Source organism: Crocodylus porosus, unplaced genomic scaffold (assembly GCF_001723895.1).
Source record: "Crocodylus porosus isolate Cpor-Errol unplaced genomic scaffold, CroPor_comp1, whole genome shotgun sequence".
Lineage (NCBI taxonomy): Eukaryota > Metazoa > Chordata > Crocodylia > Crocodylidae > Crocodylus > Crocodylus porosus.
This window is the reverse complement of record NW_017728931.1, coordinates 29,859,580-29,870,732: the sequence shown is the minus strand read 5'-3', so window position 1 is coordinate 29,870,732 and position 11,153 is coordinate 29,859,580. Positions and strand designations below refer to the sequence as shown.

At 44.9% G+C, this 11,153-nt stretch overlaps 1 protein-coding gene across 1 annotated transcript in view; it reads left to right on the top strand.

Annotated features, from left to right (window-relative positions):
- PIK3C2G (phosphatidylinositol-4-phosphate 3-kinase catalytic subunit type 2 gamma) overlaps positions 1-11,153 on the top strand; it is a 340,743-nt gene that overhangs the window by 97,971 nt on the left and 231,619 nt on the right. Inside the window, exons 14-15 of the mRNA XM_019543878.1 lie at positions 496-610; positions 2,132-2,262. Coding sequence (XP_019399423.1) covers positions 496-610; positions 2,132-2,262 — 246 coding nt within the window. The remainder of the gene's footprint in view (positions 1-495; positions 611-2,131; positions 2,263-11,153) is intronic.

The following is an 11,153-nucleotide window of genomic DNA, read 5'->3' as shown; positions in this document are numbered from 1 at the left end:
TGGTGCTGGCTCCTACCTTGGTCTTTTGGACAAAGCTAGACAATCACCTTGCTGGGGTCATTTGACCCCAGTACTCTTTCCTGCCACAGCAGGGGGTCGGACTTGATGATCTGCTCAGGTCCCTTCTGACCCTACAAACTATGATAAGTGTGCTTAAGTGTGTGCCTGCCTGCTTGCTCATGCCTGAGCCAGACCTTCCACAGCACACTTAGCCAGGCTGAAGCAGCCCCAGGCTGGTAGGCTGATCCCTGGGGCTTCCTGGGCACACAATCTAACGGTGTGCCGGGGAGCAACAAACTGCGAAGCAATGAGCTATGATCATTCACTGTCAACTAGGCCCAATTTGTACTGACAGTGTAGAGATAAAAGGCTCTATGTCCTGTCACTTTTTCCATCAGCCATTAAGTTCTAGGTTTCCCACATTATTCAATAACATCTGTTCACCTTCTCTCCAGTACTGATGCTGTACTCTACTCTGTCTGCTAATATTTGCAGAAGGCTCGTTCATGGAACAGTGTTGCTCAGCATGGCATTGTACAATCACCTTCCAACAACAATGCTCGCACCAGGTATCTGTAACACAAGTTTACCAGCACCAGTCACACTGCAGGTAAGGATTTCTTTGGGACAAAAAGCATCTTTAAAATAAATATTGTCTGAGTCCATGGTTCTTCCAGATCACAGCAACTAAAAATCTATGCTCTTCTGTTTGAAGAGAGGCCTCTGCTTCAACAATATAACTCCTTTAGAGGGTGAGGGGAGAGTGTGATGATACATAACAGCAATTACGCATGGTAGTTTCTAGATTTAGTAAAGGCTGTGGGATTGGGAAAGGTCTGCCCAGAGAAAATTATTATTTTTATTCTATGTTCAAAAATACCCAAGCCACAAATAGCTAATGTGGTACCTGACTCACAGCGGCCTTTTCAATCTGCACTTTTATTCTGTGTACTATTGAATTGCTTCCTATTACATACATAGCGTGCAACTAGCAATTAACTGAATCTTCAGAAAGGTCTATGGGGGATGGAGCTAGAAACAAAGGGCCATATATATATCTATACTGCTCTTCATCCCAGTCAACATGATGAGTTTTCACTGATATCAATATCAGCTGTGTGCAATCAAGGGCAGCATATGGCTTCCAAATATTGAAAAGACATTTTGTGCATCTCCAGTGTTGTCTTTTTCCCAGACTGAATTAGCAACTGTGTATTTATAGACAAAGCCAAAAGTTTTTCATATTAAAACACTAAATTATCATCATTAGCAGATGAAACACAAAGCTAAATTGAATGAATAAATGAGGCTGGCTTATATTTAAATGGATAAGAAACAGGATTTGCTGGTCAGAAGAGTGCATTTAAGAAGCTACCTTGAAATAGCTTTCTCCTATTAATAATAAAGGAAGGCAAGACAGTAAATGGCTACTAATTTAAAATTTGTCTCTCTGGTCAGAGAAACAGCAAAGGAAGATCCTGTCCTTCCTTGCCACCATTCTCAGACTATGTGACAGTAGCAGATGCTGTGAGTGTACTAGAAATGCTACCTAAAAAACTAGCTTTTAAAATTTGACTAGTATGTACATCCCTGGAGTTTTCTAGGAACCAGTTTTTGTTAGCAGTAATGGAGAGGGTGAATGCTGGTAAATACTGATTAGAAACACTACTTTTCTGGTCCCGCGGAGAATGTTGCTATCACAGTGCCAATTAGGTGTTAAAACCAGGGTGGGCAGGTTGAACTGGTTTAACAAAAAAAGTCTGAACATCCACCTATCCCTCCAACCAAATCCTAAACAATTCTGAGCCCAAGAGTTATTCAGTCCCTGGCTGCTGCAGCTGTTGTTCACCACTGCATGCTCTGCCCAACCCCAGCTCTTGCTCTTAAAGCAGCAGCAATAATTTAGTGTCTCTACACCTGGTTACTGCTGCAAGAGCATCCCTATGGGGCTACTTTTATTGCCAGGGCATGGACTCCACAGGGGTGAGGCACCTCTCCTAAGTTGGCACCTGGGACTGGTACACCTTTCATGCTTCCTTAGTTATGGTACTGATCTTGGAAAGTTTTTGTACAATCTCCTAATATATAAAGTATCTTTTCTTTTCTTCCCATCCTTTCCCTTGCTTTTAAGATTGACTTTCCAGAAACTAAGTTGGACTTCATTAAACCAGAGCCTGAGGAGGAAAGAAATGACCTTGAAGAGCCAACTAAAGAGTGCCTGAAGCATATCAGACAGCTTTCACAGAAGCATTCTCTTTTGCTGTAAGTCTACCCAAGTCTTTCTCGTTTCTTCTGGTCTGACGGTTATGATGCAGTCATTCATACTTAACTGTATTCTTTAAAACTAGATATTTTTCAGCATATTAAGCCTGCCTTGATTCATTTGATAAAGTAACACTATTAGATAAAGGAAAAGATAGCACCGAAGTCAGAATAAACACCTGAGGGTAGCAGTGCCTTCTCCGTATCTTCAACTTTTCCCCCAAATGCAGGCTTTTATCTTTTTTGAACCTTGACGTTAGAATCAAAAGGCTGATATAAAGCACAAACAGATGTTTGCAGCAGTATTAGCAATTAAAAGAAATTGGTCTGGATTTGAACCAGCACCACTAATAACGAGAAATCTGAGCTATAAGGCCATCTGTGCAAAGTGGCATTCAACCATTAGAAAGATGGTCTTGTCTCAGGTTCCTTGGTAAACAAGGAAACAATTATACAGAATTTAGCTTTTACAGCACATGCACAAAGAATAAGCAAAACAAAATATGTTGTATCTACTGAAGCAGTTCAGTAGCCCTAGATGAGGGGTGGACACTTATTTGAGCTGGAGGGCCTCTTAAGGAGTGTTGGTGAGTTGCTGAGGGATTGGGTAGAGGAGGGTAATTCATCCTATCCAGCCCACCAGCTATCACCAGGAGCCTGAAGAGGGAGGGTTGTGCCATGCACTGTTCCACTGTGCCACAGCCACAGCTATGGCTGGGTCCAGCTGTGCCATGTAGCAAGCAGACTCATCCACTCACCCTGTATCTACTCCCCCTCCACACCTAACTTCCTGCTGGTGCTCTGGCTGCACAGTCCTGGAACCATGGCCACCAGCAGCAAGGCCCACACAGGATGGGGTACTGAGTAGCCATTCCACCTCTCCACTGCAATGAGCTGCTGTTAGCACCATGCTACAACAGGGAAGTAATAGATTTATTAGACATTAGTGCTGGAAGGGACCTCGTAAGTTCATTATGTCCAGCCCCGTGCCCAAAGGACAGAAAGTCAGTTAGGGTCAAAGAATCCCAGCAAGATAAGCATCCAAATGTTTTTTAAAAGTATCCAGAGTAGGTGCTTGCACAACCTCTGGCGGGGAGTCTGGTCCAGGCCTTAGGGGCTTGGACAATAAAGAAGTTTTCCTTTATGTCCAGCCTAAAACAGACTTGCAGGAGTTTGTGATGGTTGGAGCTTGTCATCCCCTGGGGTGCTCTGGTGAACAGGTGTTCCCCCAGATCCTGAAGCACACCCCTTAGGCCACCACTAAGTCACCCCTGAGCCTGCACTTCTCCATGCTGAAAGAGTAACATAGCTCACAGCCTCTCTTCATAAGGCCTGTTCTCTTGACCTCTGATCATACACGTGGCTCTCCTCTGGACTCTCTCAAGCTTCTCCACATCCTTCTTGAATTGTGGAGCCCAGAATTGGATGCAGTACTCCAGCTGTGGCCTCACCAAGGCTGAGTACAGGAGGAGGATGACATCCTGAGTCTTGCTTAGGATGCTTCAGTAGATGCAAGCCAGAGTTTTGTTTGCTTTGCCAGCTGCAGTGCTGCACTGGTGGCTCATGTTCATCTTGTGGTCAGTCATGACCCCCAAGTGTCTCTTTTAGTCGTGGTGCTAGCAAGTGTAGCATTGCTGAGCCTATAAGTGTGATGGGGGGGGATGGGACATTTTTGAAGTGAAGCACCTTGCATTTCTCTGTACTGAATGCCATCAGGTTTTCATCCACCAACCCTGCAAACCTATCGAGGTTGACCTGGATCACCAGCCTATCCTCAAGTATAGATACTCTTCCCCAAAGTTTGGTGTCATCAGTGAACTTGGCCTGTCTGCTTCTGATACCAGAGTCCAGATCATTTATAAAGATATTAAAGAGTACAGATCTGAGAACGGAGCCTTGGGAGACACCACTGGTCATGGAGTGCCATGTTGATTCAGTTACATCAACTACCACTCTGTGGGTCTGACCTCGGAACCAGTTCCCCAGCCATTGGACTGTAGTGTAGTCAAGGCTGCAGTTGCCCAATGTTTTCATGAGGACATCATGGGACTTTCTTGAGACAGGTAGAGCTCATCCATGCACGTGAGGAAGGTTTGAGACTGATCAGATTTGGTTTGTGAGCAGCAAGTCACAAAGAGCACAACCCCTAGTTGGCCTCTCCATACTTGCAACAGGAAATTTGTCCCTAATACACTCCAAAAATGTTTTGAATTGCCTGTGCACTGCTGTATTGCCCTCCCAGCAGATGTCATGGTGATTGAAGTCCCTCATGAGAACCAGAGCCTGTGATCAGGGAACTTCTGCTAGAAGTTCAACCCAGAGATGTTCAACCGGCCTATCTGTAGGTTCATACAGGAGCTCTGAGCCAATCATACAGCTCTTGTACATACAGTGCAGCTCCTCTTCTCCCCTGCCTGTAAGGCCAGATTAACCCTTATTGGGCCCTAGGCAAACAAACTCATGGGCCCTACTTCTTTTTACTCGATAATTATAATATGTAAAATAGGCACAACTGGGCCCCATCTCCACTTAGGGCCCTAGGCATGTGCCTAGTTTGCCTATGCATTAATCTAGCCCTGCCTGCCTGCCCTTCCTGAAGAGTTTATATCCATCCATGACAATGCTCCAGTCATGAGAGCTGTCCCACCAAGTCTCTGTTATTCCAATCATGTCACAGTTCCATTACCTGTGCAACACCTTCCAATTCTTCTTGCTTCTTTCCCAGACTCTGTGCATTTGTGTACAGACACCTGAGGTAACCAGATGATTGTCCTGTTTTCTCAGGAAGAATAAGAAGGCCTCCCCTATCACTCCCTCCACTTTTGCCTCCTCCAGGCCACCTGCTTCCCCACTTGCCTCAGAGCTTTGGTCTCCACCCCTCTGGCAAACTAGTACTTCCCTTTTGAAAGTGTTTTGCATATTACCCTTGAGGCGAAGATTATGAGGTCCAAAGAGAAGTACTCGGTCTATGAAAAGTGTTCATTTGTCTCTGTCCTTTATCGTCTCCTGTGGTTATTCATTCTGAAGCACAGTTTTGTCTTGTTTTACTTCTATGGTTTCTGTAAGGGTATTTGGTGCACTGAATGAAAGAGACACATTCTGGGACAAATGGGTGTAGGACCCATGGCTTCAGATGGGAACAGCTATAGGCCCAAAGATGCCACCCCCAAATATGCCAACCTGAAGTTTACACAAGCAGTAGTTCTATCAGCTACTTAGGTCAAACTGTGGCTACTTCTTTTCTAGACCTAAGGAAGGATAGCTTGGGCCCTAAGATCTCTCCCAACTATACAGTTGGTCCAATAAAAGAAATCACCCAAAAATCCTTACCCATTTACTATCTAAAATAATTTGTAGAGATAACCAGAGTAGAATTGGTGACATCAAAGTCTGCTGGTTGTCATTTTACTAGTCACAGTTAGTTTTGCTCCTTAATCCTTTATCATAGTCCAAAACTGCCATAATAATGCAGTAATTAACATAAAGTTGTGCTAGCCATCTTGGTACTGCTGCATGATATGCAGATGAAGAAGATTTTATTTAGTGATTTCTGTTTTGGAAAAAAAGTTTTGTAAAGAGAAAGAAAATAGTTATAGATAAAAAGTTAATACATTTAAAAATCTCTTATCTTCCTATTGCAACAGAACGTAATTTAAATTTATTTTCCTTTAACCATGCTCCCAAAGATTTGGTTTTGTTTGATTTGTTTTTTTCTTTTTTTTTTCCCTGGTGAATAAGATTAGGCCTATGTAGTACTTTGATGGAATTCTTGTAAGGAAAACATGGGTGCTACAAGAAGTGGTATTAGTAGACAAGCGAGACTTTCTAGTTAGTATAAACTCCAAATTACTCCACACTGTGTTACAGGGTATTGCTCTGATGGAAGGAATGACTTCTGGATGAGAAGAGCAAATGAGATCTCATCCAATCATAATAGCTCTCAGGGTCAGTGGGTCATTTAAAATGTCTCCTCCCCCAGTCCCCCCCCCAATCAAGAGTTTCTTGCATATTTATAGTGCCATTCACTTCTTTTCCCTAATTTATACCACTGATACATTTGAGTATAGGCTGTGCCATCCCTTTCTAAGCATAGTCATTATGGAACATTCCATTACATGCACAGAATATTCTGGTACACTGTAATTCACTAAATTCATTAAAGGTGATTATCTTCAAAAATGTGTTAGACAGACTATTAGTAGGAGTCACAGAAGTTGTATTTCACTAATGGGAAATTTGGGGATTTGTCACAAGTGGCAACCTGGATACATTAATGCTTCCATGACTACCAATGGACATATGAGCCAATTTCTTGTTCTGCTTTTTGTACTTTATTAAGTCTGGTCTTACTGGTCTGAGGCAATCTCATGTGTGGCTTGCATAATTTCTGTGAAATTGCTTCCAAAGAGCAATGCAAGGTTTTAATACAAAAGATCCATACTTATGGGGCAATCATATTTGGGAAGGCTTCTAAGCCAAGTACTTTTTACTGTATCTATGGCAGAGGAGAAGGCAGCCCTTGGATTTTTTAACAGCTATAAGACAGGTTTCTATAAGTCCCTTGTGAAAAAGTCAATCTGTATCTAATCACATTTTTTACCATAAACATGCATGTGTTCTTCTTTCTTTATTTTTTGTATTTCAGGTGTTCTGTAGAGAAAAAAAGGAGGAATTGGGAGGGGCAGGGGGCATTTGATGGCAGTATAGCCTTAAAGCACTCATTGATTACAATCCTTTCACTCAGATGTGATTTAAAAATAGGAAAACATTAAGTCAGAAGAACATTGACTCAAAAGAAAGAAGGAAACTTTCACCCTAAAAGTGGAGTGCATGTGCACGTGTGTATAAAAGGACTGTGAAGATATTCCTGTTAGCTAAGCTGAAAGGGAGTCCCCATTATGAAAGGGAACGGCTATGCTCCTCCAACTGAGGCCTCTTTGCCTACGTCATTGCTGTGATGAATCAGTGTCCATGCATATTGTTATGATGCCCTTAATTTATTAATTTCATCCTTTTGATCTTTTTAGAGAAATCTGTAACTTCTAATCTGTAACTTCTATAGCCTTTTCAGGTTATCAAAATTGTGATACTGGTCAACACTGGGACATTCTCAAGAGCAAGTTATACTTGGCTGAGATGGGTTAGTCAGGGATGATCTTGCCTTGAGCAGGGGCTAAACAAGATGACCTCAAGAGGGCTCTTCCCTATTTGTAAGATCTATTTTTTAATTCTGGTTCTACTAGGCTTCTTATGCAGCTGACTTCCATCCCCTAATGTCTGTGCCTTGGCTAACCTATTACCAAGGGAAGATATTGACCAACCTCATAGAAAGTGAAATATCTTAAATGTTTGGGGAAAAAAAACCATTAAGGTCCTGTTGTGCAGAGAGGTCTGCACACTTAAGTTGTTCAGGATAACAGTTTAAGTCTTATATTTATTAACAGTTATATGGCAAAGTAAGATCTATTTTTTAATTCTGGTTCTACTAGGCTTCTTATGCAGCTGACTTCCATCCCCTAATGTCTGTGCCTTGGCTAACCTATTACTAAGGGAAGATATTGACCAACCTCATAGAAAGTGAAATATCTTAAATGTTTGGGGAAAAAAAACCATTAAGGTCCTGTTGTGCAGAGAGGTCTGCACACTTAAGTTGTTCAGGATAACAGTTTAAGTCTTATATTTATTAACAGTTATATGGCAAAGTATGCAATGCTGTGAGCCAAAGTATGGTAGAAACTTGGTTGTTAAGGACTACGACAAGCAGTTTTTAAGAGTCCTACTCAAGTCGTTATAAATGGTAGGACAATGAGATAAAACAGGATTATCCAACTATTGGCCTTGGGGCTGCATACAGCCTAACAGAAGTTAATTTGAAGCCCCTGGGTTCCCATCTGGTCATCATTCCTCCCTTCTATCATTCCAGCTGCCTCAATAGCCAGGGATATCCATCTTCCATCCTTTAGTTCCCAGGTCCTTCCCCTGTCCTAGGGAGCAAGGTGATGCAGCATGGCCCAGGGGTCCTGCATAGTGTGATATAAATGGGGAACCCTTGACTGGGGAGCTAAGGATAAGGCTGGGATACTTGCATGACATGTGGCCCAGGGGGCCCATGACTTGTGCTTATGTGGCCTCCAGGGTACATGGCCACCAGGGTGTGCTGTCCCTAGCCATTTAGGGACTGACATTACACATAAACCAGTTTAAAAGATCAGAAATTGGTTTAAACCTGTAACGGAACAGGCAGTGCATATAAACCAATTTCAAATGGCTGAAACTGGTTTGAGATAAACCTGGTTGAATGTAGTATCAGACTTAATTGATTTGGCTCAAACCAGTTTATGCAATGTCTGTCCCAGACACCTTGCTGGTTTAAGATAAACTGGAGACCCCGAGCATCCTGGCATGCTCTGTGCTGGGCAGGGCTCTCTGCTCTGCAGCAGAGCTGACCCCGTCCCTCTGCTCTCTAGCCAGAGCAGGAACCAGCCCTAGTAGAGACACTGGATGGCATGGCTCCATTAAGGTAAAGTGGGCAGGAAGGGGATTAATACTTCCCTCCTTCCCCTCTTCCTGCACTGCAGCCAGGATCAGCAGAGGGGAGGGGCAGCAGTGGTGGCTTCTGCAGCTGACAGACCCCAACTGCAGGGTAGAAAGGAGGGAGGAATTAATCCTTCTCCCTGCCCCCTTCACTTTAATGGGCCCATGCTGGGTAGGTTGTCCTGCAGGGTTGGAAGGGGACTCTGTTCCATGCTGGGGAGGATTCTTCCCCCTCCTTCTCCTCCCAGGGTGGGCCAGGGGAAACAGTGAGGCACTGGATGGGGACTCTTCCTCCTCCTCCCTTTCCCCTTGCCCCACCACCACAGGACTGGGGCAGGGTGCTCCATGCAATGCTGCCCAACCCTGGGTGGGGACAGGGGGAGGCTCTGTTCCATGCTTGGGGGAACTTTTCCCCCTTCTCCTCCTCCCAGAGGAGCAGCCCCAAGCATGGAGCTCAGCTGGGCATGATGTGGTTGGGGCATGTAGGGGATTCCCCCCATGGCTGCACACACTTTCCCAATGGCTGCAGCCCCAAGCATGGAGCTCAGCTGCGCAGGGTGGAGGTAGGGGGTATAGGGGACTCCCCCCTTGGCTGCACACATTCCCCCCAGGGCTGTGCTCCTCAGCCCCAGTGCAGCGCTGGCTGTCTCTATCCCTGGGGGAGCCTCTAAACCCAGTGTGGAGCTGCAGGCATGACACAGAGCTACAGGGATAGAGGCAGCCAGCACTGTGTAGGGAAGAAGAGCGTAGCATGCCAGGTGCTTCTATCCCTGCAGCTCCGTGCCATGCCTGCAGCTCACTCTGATGGAGAATCCCTTCATAATGCTTTGCAGGGAAGCAGGGGTGGGGCTCACTCCAATTCCAGCAGCGTGCGAGCATGGGACTGCACAGTGGGGAATGGGGGAAGCGTCTGGCTCCAGTGCTGGAGCTGCAATCTCAGGCTCAGAGCCCCAGTGGGGGATAAGGCAGGCTCTGCTCTCTCCCCCAGCATAGCACTGCCTGGAGCCCTTGCACCAGGCACGAGTACCCAGACCTCGTGACCTGCTGCTTCTGCCAGGCAGTGGGGTCTGCAGCCATGGGGGGAGTCCCCTAGACCCCCCACCCTGCCCAGCTGAGCTCCCAGTGCCAGCCAGGCAGTCCTGTGTGCTCATTTTGCTCCCAGCTGTCAGGGAGCTACTGGGGCCTGGCCACACCTCCCTCCTCAGCTCAGCTTCCCTATGGAAGGGAAGGGAGGGCTGCTCTAGTGCCTCTGGGCTTCTGGCTTAAGCCACTGCAGGCATGTGCTGAACGTCTATCCATTTAACCGGTTCACTCTGCAGGTTAGACTAACCTGCAAAGACTGAATCAATTCAGGCTTGGGCTTTTTGAATGTCTGTCCCTAGCCTTAGAAGATGTACATCCCTGAGGTAAAAGATTTTAGAAATGGGCAGAAAGGGCAACTTTGCCTTCGCAATACTTCTGTGAGTTTGGCAAGCAAAACCAGCCTTGCATTGAACAGCTAGATGCTGATACAAGTTTGCCAGGTTGTAGAGTGACTGTTAAGACAATTTGAGTATGCCTGTATTTCTCTGGGGTAGAGTTTGTATTCACAGTCAGCATCAGAGCCAGAAGTTGCATTTTCTACCATTAGCTTTTTCTTTCCTCTCCCCTTTTACGTATGCTCAGGACTCAAACAACAAGGACAGCTCAAAACCATCTAAATTCACTTTTGTTCTTTCTCCCCAAGAATTGGAGCTAATATTAGTTTTATTACCACCTAAAAATGATACTATCACACTGTGGTGTGGGGGAGGGGGGTTCCATATAAGATTGTTCAACTAAAAGAAACAGAGTTATGGGAGTTATTAAAAAGAAAACTGTAGTAAATGGTTTAAGTTTCAAATGCTTTAACAACTGTTTTCTTTGTTTCTTTGCCTGTAATAAAAATAAGAGATTTCTAATGGCAGTTGTCATGAGACTAGTAACCCGGCAATAACTTGACATAGAATCATATCATAGAAGTAGGGTCGGAAGGGACCTTGTAGATCTTCAAGTCCGACCCCCCACCTGAGCAGGAGAAAAATTCGGCTCAGATGACTCCAGCCAAGCAGGCATCAAGCCTCTTCTTAAAGACCCCAAGGGTAGAAGCCAGCACCACTTCCCTTGGAAGTTGGTTCCAGATACTAGCCACCCTAACTGTGAAGTAGTTCTTACAGATGTCTAATCTAAACCTTCTCTCCAACAATTTATGGCTGTTATTCCTTGTTATGCCAGGAGGCACTAGGGGAAACAAGGTCTCTCACAAACCCTTCTGGTCCACCCTAGTGAGTTTATAGATGGTCACCAGGTACCCCCTCAGCCTTCTCTTGTGAAGGCTG